The sequence below is a fragment of the Colius striatus genome, chromosome 3 (assembly GCF_028858725.1).
Source record: "Colius striatus isolate bColStr4 chromosome 3, bColStr4.1.hap1, whole genome shotgun sequence".
NCBI lineage: Eukaryota > Metazoa > Chordata > Aves > Coliiformes > Coliidae > Colius > Colius striatus.
Genome location: NC_084761.1, coordinates 49,455,504 through 49,471,961, shown reverse-complemented (window position 1 = coordinate 49,471,961; position 16,458 = coordinate 49,455,504). Strand labels below are relative to the sequence as shown.

Genomic DNA, 16,458 nt, shown 5'->3' with positions numbered 1-16,458 from the left:
TACCTTGTACTTAGTTTTTCATCCACCAACACTTCCAAGTCTTTTTCTGTAGGGCTGCTCTCAATCCATTCATTGTCCAGCATGTCTTTGTGCTTGGAATTGCCTCACCCATGGGTAGAACCTAGTAGTTAGCTGCCTTGAACTTCATGAGGTTTGTACAGGCCCATCTCTCAAGCCTGTCAAGGTCCCACTGGATGGCATCTCTTCCCTTTGCTCCGTATATCTTGGTGTCAACAGCAAACTTGCTAAGGGAGCACTCAGTCCCACTGTCTATCTTGCAAAAAAAAATGTTCATCAGCGTCAATCCCAGTACCAACCCCTGAGGAACGTCATATGTCACTGGTCTCCACTCGGACACTGAGCTCTTGACCACAGCTCTTTGAGTGCAATTGTCAGCCGATTTCTTATCCACTGAGAGGTCCATCCATCAAATCCATGTCCCTCCCATTTAGACACAAGGATATCACAGGGGATAGTATCAAAAGCATTGCACAAGTCCTAGTAGATGATACCAGTAGCTCTTCTCTTATCCACCACCACCTTAACTCCATCATAGAAGGCCACTAAATTTGTTGGGCTTGATCCGCAAAGACTCAAAGAACAAGAAGCAGCTGCAGTCAAAATGAAAACAAATGATATTAAAAGTCCAGAAATAGAAACCAATCTTAGCAATAGTAGGTGGGCCTTCTTGGCCTTTCTCCCATGTCAAGATGGCATCAATAACAATTTGGATATGACTGTTACATATTTGTGATTGATGTTTCTCTCCTTTAAGAGATGATCACTTCTTTTTAATTCCACCTCTTAATGCAATAATATTGAATTGCCTTATGAAAGACAGTGGGAGTAAATTAGAACCAAGTAGAAGAAATGTTATTTCTCACAGCCAGTTGGCACTGCTGGTATTCATTGTTACAGAAGGTCACAGAGTTTAATGCTGCTGGGGCTGAACTATTTCCTTTTTTATTTATATTATTTTTAGGACAACTCTGTGACTGTTAACAAGATTTGTAACTATGCAAGCTAAGACAAAAAGGTTAATTGAATATCAAACTTCAAGATATGAGGTGATGGCTTAGTATGTACAGAAGGGAGTTTCTCCCATCTCCGTTTCCCACTATGCACAGCACAGAACAGTAGGACAGGTAGTCACTGGTTTTTAAGTAGTAACTTATGTGCCTTCATGAAAAAGGTGTTGGAGTAAAGCAACTGGTGGACTAACCTAGGATGTAACCTTATTTCATCTAATCTAAACTTTGTTTCAGTTTAAGCAATACACTTGAATATAAATTATCAAATTCCAATGTGCAAAAGGAATGTTTGGATACTCTTGTGTGAGTATGGTAAATCCCTGCTATGCAATTTTTTTTGTTGTTGTAAGGCTTAGCTATTCTGTTTATCTCCTAGCACTGAAGGTTATAAATGAGACTGTTTTATCACTATGTTAATTTCTTCAAATGCTTGAAGGGTCTCCTGGGATGCAGAATTAAAGAAATAAAAAGTTGACCTCTGTCTGGCCAGATGAGTGAAAGGTCTGTAAGACTTCTGTATTAACTATTTTTCCTGTACAGACAGAAGCTGTGGTCTCAAGATGATTTGTTAAGGTAGCAGCATTAAGTGTGGGTGTGGGGAAATAAACACTAGATGGAGACTTTTTTTTTTCACTCTGACGCATCTGTTTTACAAGAGCATCCCTTCTTTGTGGCTCCTCTAGGGATTACATTAATGTGCAACAGTATAATAGTTGATCAGTGGAAACATAAGGTGCATCAACCATTAACGACATTTTAGTTAGACTACTAGAAAGAAGACAACTATTCCCTGTTGTTAGAAGCATTGCTTGGTTGATGGTGGTGCTTCTCCCATGGATGCCAACAGTAGAGCTCAAGTGATGTTGATGTAACTGAGGATGTTTTGAGAGGGAAATCGTAGCGAAGGAAAAGCAGCTGGACAAAATCTTCTGGACTTATTTCCAAAGTGTCTGAGGCAGCAGTCACTGAAGTCCTGTGAATGGTGCTCATGGTTTATTAGAGGTGTGCATTCACCCAGGTCTGCATCATAGTATCAGTAACTCCTACTTTGGAATTCTATTTTTTCCCCTAACTTTCTGCAGATGTTTAATGTTATTCAATAGAAGAGACAGCTATCATTTTTCAACATTTTTCTCTGATATTGTGAACTAACTGTAAGATTTTTTTCAGTCTATTCTAATGAAATACACCAGTTTTTTGTTTTAATTAATAAAATTTAAGAGAACGAAACTGAGGAAATGTAAATTATTTTATCTCTGTGGAGGATCACATTAAGACAATAATGTGTTCATTATTTAAAGTGAGTCTGCTTGAATTTACTGATTAAATTTACTTCAGTTTAATTTCCCTCAAATTTTCAGGTAGTGTTCTTTAGAACTGGAATTATTACACAGAGTTACATGCCAAAAGTGGTTTTTATTAAGTTAGAAGGTGTTTGTGAGCTTACAAACTCTTGGCTATGCCTCCTACCCTGTTAAGTATGCCTACAAACTTAAGCAACAATTTTCATTCAGTGTGGCCGATTTAAGATACTGGATGCTTTAAAGAGCCAATAAGGATAGCTGGTTTCTAGATAACGCCCCAGAAGTCTTTGTATTCTCTAAAGTGAGGATTAAAATGGTATAATTTTCAAAAGATTTCCAGTACATTTCCTATTCTGTCTACTGTGTTGTACATTATTAAAGAATAATGCTCTGACATGTCCCCCAAAGAAGGGAATTAACATTTCTTCTGAAATCTGTTATTTTGTGAAGAAGTAATAATGATTCAAGCAGCTCCAACAGTTTCTTAAATAAATCAGAATTTACTACTTGTAAAATTATTACTCATTATGCTCAATGATATTGTGGATAAACTGTTATTTACAGAAAAAAGCACTTTCTTTTTGCTGTAATCTATAACAGATCTGTGACTTGCATAAGAGGATATGGGCAAATGCAGCACGTGAGTAATAATTTGTGAGACTTTTGCTTCACACTGCGCATCATCTTTTGTTCTCTTTATGTACCTTTTCTTTTGTCACTTAAAGTCATTTTTAGTTGTGATCTTGCTCCTTAACATTGATTTAGCTTTTATTTTCTTTAAAAAAAAAACCTTTTTTTCTTTCTTTTGAACTAAGTCTAAAAATTGTATAGATATACAAGCATGTTTGCTAACTGGTCTCATGGCTGAAAGAAGACATAGACGAGTCAGATATTATGAACTTAGTGCTATAACTAAGGATATGCCTTCAAAAGGGTTCTTTCTGAAGAAAAGAAGTTGATCAACCTCTATTTAGACTCCTGAAAGGGCTATCAGGTCTTATCAACAGCTTATGTGAGTTTAGAATATAACCACTATGTTGGAGGAATTCTTTGACTTCTGTATCCCATTTCTAGTGTGTCTAGGAAAATCAAAGTCAGAAGAAAGTGTAATAAGGCATAAACTGGGGATTTAGACTAGTTTATAGGACAATACTTAACCTCTCTGTGCAAGTGTCCATCAGTGTAATGAGGATAGTGTGTTTAACTACAGCATAAGAAGTCTGAGGATTAATTGGTTAATAAACTCATAGTACACTGGTCATGAAAAGTGCACTCTAAATGTTCTCTCACAAAAATTTCTAACTAGAGAGAGAACGAAAAAAAAAAGCCAATTCTTTACTTCAAGAAAATAGTGAGAATTTCATCAAGAACATAGCTAATTAAAGTCATATTAATAGATTTTTAGGTCTTCATTATCCCCTTGAGGCCAGGTGTCCCTGATTTTTTCCTTTTTTTTTTTTCTTTTTTTTTTTTTTTCCCCCTTCAAGCAATGTCCCTGACTCAGTTATCAAAGACTGAGAAGGAAAAGTGCCCATCTAGCTTTGAACTTGATACCTGCAGTGGAGTTACAAGGTTAAATAAATGGGGTGGGTTTTGGGTTTTTTTTTTTTTTTTTTCTTTTGAGTATAACATTTCAAAAAGATCTTCTCCCCTCCACTCTCTTCCCTCCCCCTAATGTATTTTTAGGCTGCATGCACTCCTGCCTGTGTCTCTTCCTTAGTCCCAGCTGAAGATTTCAAGGGAGATGAGAGCTCTATTTTGTTTCTCCCTTGTATTGCAGATAGGGGGAGGAGGTGGTTATTAGAGGGAAGCGCTCTCACTCGCTCTCTCTCTGTTTCTCCCTCTCTGGCTGATAGCACTTATCTCTCGCTCTCTCTCCTTCTCCTAGGTGATCCATTTCTAGGCAACGTGCTGGCTGGTACTGGAGCTGCCAGCTCTCTCTGCATCCCACCAGCAAAGCAAGCTCCAAGAGCAACCTGCAGACCATCATCTGCTTTCCTCTGCCTTGCTCCGGGCACTCCTCCTCTCGCTCCTGCCCTGTCCAACCACTACCTTGCGCGACAGAGACAGCACGCTGGGCTTGATTTGCAAATTTCTTTTTTTTTTCTCCCCCCCTTCCCCCTCCAGTTGTGGGAAGCATTTCTTTTTTTTTTTTTTTTTTTTTTTTTTTTAAGCGAAGGGTGGGGGGAAATCTCTGCATTACTATCTGCATTACCTTGAAGTTCACTTTGTTTTTTGGCCTCCGGGGGGGCTTTTCCTGCAGGAATCTGGTTGCTGGAAGTGGGATCGCCTGCTCTCCCGGTTGCCCGCTCCTCCCACCTCGCTGAAGGCGAGCTATTTGCTGCGGGCTCCTGGGGCTTCTCTGGCCAAAAGGGTTTGTGTGTGTGCGCTGTGCTCGCGTGTCTGCGTGTGTGTGTGAGAGAGAGAGAGCGTGTGCGTGGTGAGGGTTGGAAGTTGTCGTGCAGCAGCCGGGACCGAGCGGACCCTTGGACCCGGCGGAAGGATGGGAATCGTCTGACCGGCAGAGGCGACTGCTGCCCGCGGCGGCGCCTGGGCTGGATGGATTTGCTGTCGGCGCTCCTAGCAACTCTGATGCTGCCCAGGAGCCCCAAGAAGTGACGCGGGGTTTCGCCGAGGACAGTGGTGCTCGGAGCCCCAGGCTCGCTCCCTACCCAGCCGCGGCTGTGCGCCAGCCACCGGGATTTACACGCTCCTCCAGAGGCACCTCGAACTCTTTGGTTTCCTGCGCCGAGCTATCCTCCGTGGTGGCACCGTTTGGCGAAGAGAGCTGTTATTACAAAGCCTGGAGCATCGGAGGAGATGGAAGTTTTCTCCCTCATCTTGGTCGTGTCCCTCTGTTGGACTCGAACCTGGAAACCGGTGATTGCAGATTCAATCATTCATATCGGTAAGGGGGTGCTGCGTCTCCTGGTGCTGCTGGACACTTTTTCCAGCTCTCCTTTGCAATCTTCCCTCTCCTGGCAGGCTTCCCCCTCGCCCCCCCTTCCCCCCCCGACACTCTTTTTCCTTTGCTCGCTTGCTTTTGTTTCGTATGCTTGTTTGTTCTCCTCTTATAATTGCTTTCAGCAGGATCTTAGGCATCCTCTTTTCCCTCTACTGCTCTGTGTAAAGGTTTGTTGTCGGCAGGCTATGTATATGCTTTAGACCTTGAGGTTTTGTGCAGAAAATGAGCTGGCGGGGAGGCCAAGGCACTTCCCTGGTCTCTCCCCGCAGCCTCTCAGCTCCAGCTTTCCTTCCTTCTGTCCCGGCTCGCCCTCGGCCTGGGGAGAACCCAAGCCTCACCGTATTCCCCACACCACCGTGACAGCCACGCAAAGCTTCCCCCTTTCCCTTCCTTCACCTCCCGCCCTCCCATCCCGCCTTCCTCTCCCACAGCGGAACAGGTGGTTTGGGAACGTGAGCGCTTTCCCTCCCGCGGGCGAGCGGCCGCAAGGGTGTGGGGTGGGTTTTGCAGCCCCCTGCACCCCTTTCGCGGGCTGCCAGCCCGCCTCCTGGCGGGTGCGGGGCGCGCAGGGGCAGCTGTCAGCGGCGGCGGGCCCCCCCTCGCGGCCGCCGCTCTGGGGCAGCTCGGGTAATGCCTATACACGGCGCTGCCGGCGCTCTCCCAACCGGGGAGAGGGTGCCGGGCTTCCTCCCGCTGCCAGTCCCCCTTCTCTCTGCCCGCTATCTTTAGGCATCCCCGGCCCGGCAGCTCTCCTCGGTGGGCGCATCCTTCCGTAGCGCCGAGCTCCGTTTTGTTCCCGCGACTGGCGAGAGTGGGTCTCCCCAGCGCCGGCCGGGGATGCGCGGGGAGGGCGCTTCCCCCGTGGCCGCTTGCCCATCTGCAGGCACTGCACGCAGCCGGAGCGGGAGCCTGGAAACGCGGGGGCGGCCGGGCAAGCAGGCGGGTGGCCGGAGCCGAGCCGCCCCGGGGAAGGTGCATTCAGGGGCAAGGGGCGGCTGGGATTTTGGGGAAGTCCCCCGGGCGGTGCCGACCCCAGACATGGGGTAGCTGCTGCTCTCCCGGGGGTTGGCTTTATAAATATGTCTGCCGGTGCCTGTCGTGGGGATCCGTTGCGGGTTTCCGTGAAAGGGGAAGCGGGGAGAGCATTTGGAAACCTTTCCTGCAGGACACCGATGCGCCAGCCCTTTGTGTAGCCCTCCCCACCTCGGAGCCCAGTGGCTACCACTCCCCTTTGGTACCTCAACTTTATAGGGGTCAGTCAGCTGTGTGCATCTGGAGCATTAAATATTGCACAGAAGAGGCAGTACTTCATGCCCTTCTTTTAAACGGAAAGTTACTTCTCTTAGTTCTTCTCAGTTGTAGACTGTCGAAATGACACTAGGAAATAGTTACGCCTTAGATGATTTCTTTCTTAAGAGCTTGTAACAAACGATCAGATCTTAGGATTTTGGGGGAAAATTTGATGGTGTAGCAGATGAGGAGTTTCTTTGCAATTCCCTGTCCCTCATCCTCCTGGGCTAAAGGCATGCCGCTGGGCAAGCTGTATGCTTTTGCACCAGTGTCAAGGGAAGTGATAGCTTTTCCCACTTTGTGTTAGTGACAATTTTGTTTGTTTCACTTTTTATATACGATGGACTCAACACATTTTACTACTGGTTGTTTTTTATAATGCTGTTAGTGATTAGATACATTGACACAGTAAACCTAATTGAAAGCAAAAAAAGCCCCAAAATCAAGCCAAAGTTGCTTCTCACACAATGAATTTGTCTTGAGAGACAATTAGTACAGCTGACAAGGGGTTTACCTCTTTTTATAGACTGGTTTATTTTGTCATGAAAAATGGCAAACTGATAATTGCTGCACAGAGCTACTAAAACGAATACACTCAATATAAATGTCCTGAAATTAGAATGATTTTAACACTAAATGAGTAGACAGCTAGATATTCCAACTTGTGCAGGTCGCAGATGAAAATCTGACCCCTAGTAACACCACTGTATTTTATCACCTGGATATTCTGACCCCCTTTTGTTTTCTTCCACTTGTACTGAGTAAGCTTATATATAAAATATTTAGACATGAATAATAAACTGTATTTGTTTATATGAGTTAGCAAAAGCAGTAGTACGGTACTCCATTTAACAAATTAAATACAAGAGAATTCATAAAGCCAAATTAAAAACCAAATTAAAAACCAGTTTAGGGGAAAAGAAACACTAGCAGAGGTAGTACTGATGACTTAAGCAACAAACAAATGCATTATCTTTTTCTCATTCTGCAGCTTTAAGACATTCAAGTGGAAAATATTTTCCCAGGTTTGGGAGGGGCAGATGGTCATAAGAAATAGCATGCTACCTGTGTGTGTACCCTTTTTCTGAGAGCATGTACTTTTTCAGTATATGCACTGTCTTGCTTGCTTGTTTATTACTTGCTGTGTTTCCTGTAAGGGGTGTTTTCTATATCGAAGTATGTTATCAGCCATCTCTTAAGACAATGACAAAAAATGTTGCAGTTTAATGAGTAGAGATTAATGGCATGGTGATGGCAGTGGGAGAGGTGACAGTGACCAGTATTTATCTATGGTATGTTTTTTCATATTTCTGCCTTGTGAATGGTTACAGCTGCTGCTTTTGATCACTAGAGCAGGGCTGTGTGTATGTGAATCCACACATTTAAAGATAAGCATTTTCCTACATCATATTTTAAACGTTGGTAGGGCTGCTTATAGTCTGTACATTTCTGCTGCCCTGCTATTATAAATAGGAACTGGCAGTTCAGAAAGACTACATTAAGCACTCTTGTGAAAATGTTGGAAAGAATCAACTCCACTGTAATTTTTCTTACCCCATACAAAAGAGAAAGGGGCAGGTTACTATGTCAAAACTGCAATTCTCTATTATGCCACTTCTCTCAGCCCATGCATTGATTGAGTAATTTCATCAGCCCCACATTACTTGATTGCTTAGAAGTTTCCTAATGATCTGTATGCTGTAGGAAGAATCTGAAAGTCGTGAGTGGAATGGCAATGATTCTGTGTTTTATGAGGCTATTCAAAAAGTCGCTCTGATTTATGTGGCTTGAAAGCTCCAAAGTCTTTGAGATTAGCCACGCTGCCTGATATTTTCTTCATACATCAGTCGTCCCACACTCTTCACTCCCTAAACAGGAGTTTAGAACAGTGCTTTAATTAAGCAGGGATTAGGTGGCATTTCTTGTCAACTGCACAATTTGTGTATGCTTTGTGTCTTCTGCTGCTAATGTTTCATGCTTTTATATTTTATATTTTGTGCTCATTTTTTCCCCTTGACATGTACATGGTAATAGATCTGAATGTGCATTTAGATTTCCTATCATGCTTATAAAAACACATACACAAAGATCTGTGTATCAGGTGCAACATAATCAGCTAGGGCAGTGGTTGCATAGTGTAGTACTAAAGTTCTTGCTGAAAAAATGCTCTGAAGTATTTTAAACAGCTAAGTCATGACAGCAGTGTGTAGAAATAGTTTAGGCACCCTGGTTACTATAAGTTATTTATTTGTGTTTGTCAGTGGTTTCAGTCATATGCAGTCAGTTGTGTACTGCCATTAGCTTTTGTTATTATTTCATGGTGAGCTCAGAAATACATATAATACATAGGTTTATTTATATATATATAAATGTGGTTTTACGACTATTTATCCATATGCTTTTTTTGGGTTTTTTTTGGTTTTTTTTTTTTTTTCCTGAGAGTGAAAATTAGATCTGTTCTTCCCTCACTCCTCCCAATTTTTAGACTGTGCAGGCCAGGACTGCTGTATTCCTAGTATTAGTCAAGTTTCCAGAATTGCAGGTCCTGAGTTTTGGTTCATAGCTTTAAGCAATTCCAACACGGGGCCTATTGCTTACTACTTCTGTTGATATTTGTATTGGCCTTGAAATGTAAATGTACTTCCTTTTTTTCTTTTTGTAGGGGAAAGGGCATCTCCTAGCTTGATGGTATGCATGAGTACAGTTCTTGTAAGCTGGTTTACTACAGTGCAGCTTTGCTTGTATTGTGTTGTTCATTGGTAATAGGAAGTTAATGTGTGCTGTTGGTAAAGCCTGATTAGAAGGTATGCCATGTATGTCACTGACTGTTCATTATAGTATTCTCACATACATTTTGTAAAGTGCAGGACAAGCAAGTAAAAAAGGTTATTAAAAACACATAAATCTTGATGTGCCTATAGTGTCTACAGATGAGTGTTCAGATCTCAGTTTTCCCTGCTCTAGAATGAGCCAAGGTTACTTGCTTATTTTAAACACATATGAATGAAGACTTGGAATACAGCATGTTGTGACTTAACAGCCAGTAGCTTTTATTAGTAACTATGTTCTAATTAAATGCACAGCATGTGTAAACATATTCTGTTTTTCTGTGTGCACTATTTCTCAAACTCCCTCACAGGTGCTTAGATTTGAGACAGTATTTCTATCCCCATAAAATGTGTTTCAGTTCTAGTTACTCTGCAGCCAGTAAGGAATGATCTTGCATGCTGTAGATTATGACTTGCTATCCTCCAAAGGCTTGTTTGCCATTAGGTGTCACTGCTTTCTGGAGTGTCTGTTAGTGATCCACAGGGCCTGATCCAAAGTCTGTCACAATCCAGGTGAGTTGCTTGGTTGACTTCATAAGATTTGAAACTGGGTCCATGGATTGCTGACTACAGCAGGTGGCTTCTTTCCGTGTTCTTAAATAATTCTTAGTGTTATTTCAAGTACTTTGTCCTTGATAAAGACAGAGAAAAAATTCCAACCATCCATTTTCAAGTGATGTCCTAACAAATGCCTGACATGGCAATCACTGCTGCTGCTGTGTGCTTTCAGATGACTGCTTATGCATGCACAGAGTCTTTATTCTCACAATGCCATCTTTGAAAAAACACACTGGAGAAAAATCTTTCAAGACTGTGACTACATAAACCTACCAACTAAGGTTCATTTAACTTAATGAACAAAGGCATTAAGTATGGTTCTCTTCCACTCCCTGGCCCTGTAAAGCAAGTGGTATTGGCAGGAGATGACTTTTGTAAGCCATTAGGTTACTCCCTAGATATAGACCTGAACTTACATAATTTTCTTCCATTTGATATATAGCTATCTATAATCTGCCATGACAGTCTGCTTTTTTCTGAAATTTATTGTAGGCTTTTGTGTTCTGAGGTTTGTATTTTTACTCTTTGTCACTGCTGCGTTGTTTAGGACTTTTTTTCCTATCTCTCTAACAATGGTTTTGTGTGAAAGAGTATTTCTATTTGGCTATCAATTTGTAGTTAATTTTCCTAATTACCTGAATTACATATGACAGCATGGTAAACTTGATCTATGCACTCTCCTAAAATAGTTTGTGTTTTGTATCTTCAGTGTTTAAAAAAAACTTATTAGATATAGATAATTATTGTTGCTGTTTGGACTTAAAAGGGACCAATAAGGAAAGGAAACAGTATTCATAAAGTGATAGGACTAGAGGTAATGTTAAGGAAAAACTTCTTAACTGTGAGGATGACAGAGCCCTGGCACAGGCTGCCCATGGAGGTTATAGAATATCATTATCTGGAGGTTTTCAAAACCCACCGGGAAGTGTTCCTGAGTGACCTGCTCTGGGCAGACCTGTTTTAGCAGGGGAGTTGGACTAGATGATCTTTAGAGGTCCCTTCCAACCCCTACTATTCTGTAATTCTATGATTCTATGATATATATTTTGAGTAAGTATGAGAAAATGACCAAACCAAAATTATGTTATGTAATTATATTACAATACATAATAACCATGATAGTATGTTTAAAAATTTTGACTTTAGGTGATACACAGGTAATGAGACAAATGAGAATACCTGTCTGCATCTGTGAACTTTGAATTCTAGAAGGAGTAAATTGCTATTTAAGCTGGTCATATTGGAAAAAAAATCCTTTTATTTCAGAGACAGGCTTGACAAATCTGTGAAAACCTGGATGGTTCCACACTTGTGCATCTTTTAGCCCTTTATTTTTTAGGTCATGGCTCTGGTCATGCTGACATCCATCTCCGAGAGTCCCAGATTTACTCATTTGTTTGTGCTATGTAGAAACACCATGAGGCAAGTATGACAGTCACAGCTCAACAGTAAAGCATAACATGCAGTTTGGTGGCAAATTGTTGTAGTGGCTGTAAACTAGTAGGCCTTACAGCTCATGTTTCTCTGGGGCATTTTGCACCCTAGACTGACAGGCTGTCTAGCAACTGGCTTCCTATCAGGCTTCTTGGATACAAATGCAGTTTCTTTCCTTTTGTGATGTTATGTTCCTGCGTCATCTACTATATCCATTAGCAAGTAGCTGTTGATCTGTTACTTGGAATAGTTACCAAAATGAGATACATTGGCCTTTCTTTGAGTAACGTTGACCATGGCTTTGTTTCTTACCTAAGCTAACAGACTATATTGGAGAAAGTGCAATACTGAGCTGGTGCAGTGTGCTACTTGGCATAGAGTACGTGCTAGATGCATGTTGAATAAGTATTATGTCGTGCTAGTTAAACTATTCTCAACATCAGGTAAAGAAGACTTTGACAAAACCTTATGGAGCAGTTTTTAGCTAGCATGTGCATTTGAAGCAACACATGGGGAAGAGGAAGTGCTGTTGTCTCCCATTACAAAGTAGAATTTACTTGTGTATTCTTGACATGGTAATTTAAAACCAGAAACTAAAATGGAAGCATTTAGAGGAAGAGTGGGTGAGGAAAAGGTATCTTGCTCTATCTCTTCCAATCTCTTCCCACCAATAGGGCCGTTTGCTCTGCTGTTATTAGTTACAGGAGTCACGCTTTGCTTTCTCATTCTTGTTGGCCAAGTGGTTGTGAGAGAAGGAGTCTCTTGTGTCTGCAACCACTATAATTAATAATGGTTTATGTGACTTGGAGAGTTATAACTGATCTGAGTAACAGGGAGGACACAGGCTGAAATTGAAGGTTCATAGATGAAATGTACTGGTGTTTGGATGAAAGTTATGAAACTTGGCAAGGGAATGGGCTTCAAATTGTGCAGTGCTGTAATTTTGTAAGGTTCAAAATTTATATCCCAGTTTTAGTGATAATATACTTAATTCAGAAAAGGAGATATTTCGTATTCTGTATTATACCACAGAGTGCACTTAGCTGGATACTCTTTTCCTGCTTTAATCTAGAGTGGCTGCATCAGCTTAAGGAACGGATATTCTGTGAGCGCTAAGTGTTGTATCAATGCCTCCCACTCCTCCTAAAAAGTAACAATGGGAAATGATAATACAGTAGCTACGGTATATCTGTGTAGCATTAGAATTATAGTGGAAGAGGTGGTACACAGACAAATAATGTAGGTTTAAGTCAACTGTAAACTGGTGGGTTTGTAAGTGCAGGGTTAAATTTAAAGTAGATTTGTATTACACATATTAGTTTTTTGAATGATGGAGGAGTACAGGGGGAAGAAATAAAGATGCAAGGAAAAAAACTTCCTGAAAGTTGTGCTGGATTTATCTGAATAGCTACACTCAAAAGGAAATTGAAAAAGAAAATGTGAAATGAGTAAAAATGCAAGGAGGAAAAGAAAATAGTATATCAAAGGCAGTACATTAGAGTACTGGCAGTATATAGCTAGTGTATGGTACAGACTGTATGTTAAATGCAAGTGAAAGGCGATAGCTATTATTGGTCATGTTGAAATGCACATACTTCTTTCTTTGACTATTTTTGTTAATTTCTTTTTCTCTCATAGTCCAAGTTCATGTCAAGCAGTTGTGATGGTCAATATGTTCTGTACTCTAAAATATGTGGGTTTTTTCTGTCTGGGAAGAATAAAGTTAGGCAAATGATAACACAAATATTTAGTTATTTGAACAGATAAATCTGCTTTTTATTTATATGGAATTCCACTTGATCTCTTTTGAGACAAATATACCCCCAAAAGTTGGTTATTCTTAAGGCTAGTCTTCAGCTCTCTGTTTTGTAAACATATGGACCCAAGTAGTATTACAGTATATCCACTAGTATATTTGCTATAAATATCTCTAAAAATATACTACTTGGGAAATACTGAAATTTCAAGTTTCATGCTACAGGTTACTAGCAATCCACGGGGTATGTATTCATATGTGTGCATACAATGTATAAACACACTTTTCCAGTAATCAGGGGGATTTTTCTTTTTGAAAATATTTTAATGGATTTTTCTTTAATTGGGGATGACATTAGTTTCTATCTTAAGTAACAACATAACATAGAGATTTGGGAGAGTTTTTACTTACAGACAGGAAGTCAGAACGTAAATACAAATTGTGAAATGGCACCCCACTGTGCTAGAAGCTGTACAAATATGAAACAAGAAGTTGGCTGTCAGAAGATTGAAGTAAAAGAGAGGTCTTGGATCTCTGTGCGACTCAGTTTGTACACCAGGAGACAAAGTTACAAATCTTTTGAGAGACAGCTTTGTTTGTTCATGTTTGTGAATGAATACTCTGGGTGATCATGAGGGAATGAAAGCACATAGATATGCCTACAAGGATGGACTTACAGGGCAGATGTGGCATCGCTGATATTGGTACTCCCTCGTTTGGGGCATGTGATAGGTTATGGTGCTGTGAGACAGGAGAGTTGACGGAAAATAAGCCCAGCAATGCTTGCATAATAATCATTACCTGCAATGCTTTATTACCAATAGCACTCGTTAAATTGGCAAAATAAAAACAGTCATTATCTAATCCACTGCCAACACATTACTCTCTGGCTTTACATAGTACAGAAACTAATGCATGGTTATGCACATCCGTGCTCTCTGCCACTGAGTCTTTTGTTTGGACAAATATTTCATAGTACGATTTTGGAAGATGTTTAAGTAGAAAGAAAAGAGCTTTTTTGGGCAAAGTGGAACAGTATATTGTGCAAATTACCCTACTGTGTTTAAAAGAGAGATTTGAATATTATCAGTGATTCTGAAAACATCTGCAGCCTTGTTAGCTAGCCTCATGACATTTCTAGAATGATACTGAATTATTATTGAAACAATCTAAAGAAATTATTTTCAACTCCTTGGAGTAGGTCTCCTGTTATGGAGTTGGATTGTATCCTGAAGATACACCCAAAACACCTATCTGCTTAGAAAAATTATCTCATTTTTGCCATTAATAAGAAATGGAATATGGACTATGTCAAATAAACTGGCTGAGGGGAGCAGGCAGGAGAAAAGTGTGTCCTATGTATAATGTATATGTTAGCCAGGAAATGATAAGCAGCAGTTGGTGTTGACATCTTAGGGACATCATTGATGCTGTGTCTAGCTAAGGAAAGGAGGAGTTTGCAGGTAAAAGGCAGCATGAGTTGGCAGGAAACAAAGTGTTATCAATGGTTTCTCTGCAGCAGAGAGGCTCTGGAAGCAGCAGTACTATGGGAGAGTTCTGCTAGTGCCATCTGCGTGGGAGTTTTGGAAGGGGATGGAGGGTTGTGGGTAGCAGGGTGAGAGTTGGTGGAGTGGTGAAGGAGTGCAGAAAACATTTGTCAGGAATCAGTCTGAGTGATGGGGTGGGTGATCTTTGTAAGAGTACAGGATACTTCTTGGGAATAGTGGGTAATGCAGCTTATGTGGGCTGGAGACTAGTCTTTAAACATTTGAGTCAGGCTGTACAGAGGAGACGTATGTATGTGCACATGAGGAAAGATGGGAAATCCAAAGGATTGCAGCAATGGAATGGCCCAAATATTACTCAAAAGATAACTAATATAATGCAAACAATGCTTTGAGAACAATATATGTAGAAGATAATATTATGTTTTAAAGATACTAAAATATAGATAAGGAAATGGGATTGTTTCTCCCCATTCAGCCTCTGTAGTTTTACTGTAAAGCATTTGGTTTGTGTGGTAGATCTTAATTATTTTTTTAGCTGATAATTGTATTGCGTTACTTTGCAGAAAAGCCAGATCCATTTTGTCTTTATATTGCCTCATACCATTGTACACAGATACAAACAATGAGTACCGAAATGTCATCTTCCACCTTTCTGCTCCCAGGGTAACTCTGAGCATATTGTACCTTCCCGTGCCTTAGCATTATCCCTCTGATTAAATAATCTTCCTTTACGTCACCTGTGCAGCAGTTTATTGCTGGTCTGTACTGTGCCTCCATGTAAGCTTATGTGCCTGGCGAGTGGGTGGAAAGGATGCACGCAGCCACAGCTTCTGCTCCATTGACTTTTGACCTAATTTATGAAGGAAGGAAAGGGAAAATAATGCAGTGTGCTTATGGACTCAAAGCCTACCATGTCTTTTGTGGAGCGAGAGGAAGAGCTCTGGCTTTTTCCTCATCTCAAATAACTGCATCGCTTGCATTAAAAGTTAGGCCTGTCTTCAGTGAAGCTCCAGAATGGTGAGTGGATCTACTCTCATACTTATCTTACAGCATATGTCCTCATTTGGGCTATTAAGGCTAAAGTCTGGTTGCCTGTCAACATCAGCCTTGTCCAACACCCATTCAAAGCAGCTAAGGGAGAGCAACTGGCTTGTATTTCCTCTAAATGGGACACAATAAGAGTTAGGGATAATAGATTTTAAAATATTTTTCTGTTTCAGATCAATGGTCTCTAATAACAGGGCCAAATGATGTATGGGAAGAGGTAAATCCTTCCTTGGGGGAAGGTAGATAATGATAACATTTGGAAATTACTATTGTTTCTGTAGGATTTTGGAGTTTTTTGGTGTTTTGTGTTTTGTTTTGTTTTGGGTTTTTGTTGTGTTTTTGTTTTGTTTTAAAAGCTAGTTATTTAAAGTACTATGTTTGAGGGGGGGTAGCATTTTTTTAAAGGGATGTATTTTTCTTCCCATTTTTTGTAAGGCTGCCAAATGTGCCTGAGGCTAGAAATAATTGGCTCTTTGTGTTGTGTCAAGTAAGGAGTGCAACTGTTTTCAGAAAATACTAGGTTTCTAGACTCCCATCCAGAACATGAAAGGGAGAGAGAGGCTAACTTTATATAAACAAGATCCTTGTGTAATTTTGTACCACTGGCTTGGAATAACAAATAGAATATTGAAATTCTTGGTGTCGGTGCATTGAAAGCTGTTAAAAGTCGTCCCCATAACCCCCATTCTTTCATTCTGCCTAATCTTCTTTAGGGTAAATATGTGCCCTTTCCTTTC

At 40.8% G+C, this 16,458-nt stretch overlaps 1 protein-coding gene across 2 annotated transcripts in view; it reads left to right on the top strand.

Moving 5' to 3' along the window:
- The first annotated feature begins 5,155 nt into the window (after positions 1-5,155).
- The window catches only part of GRID2 (glutamate ionotropic receptor delta type subunit 2), a 737,077-nt gene continuing 725,774 nt past the window's right edge, over positions 5,156-16,458 (top strand). For both annotated transcript variants that reach the window (XM_061992861.1, XM_061992860.1), the window contains exon 1: positions 5,156-5,243. In XM_061992861.1, the coding sequence (XP_061848845.1) occupies positions 5,156-5,243 (88 nt within the window). The remainder of the gene's footprint in view (positions 5,244-16,458) is intronic.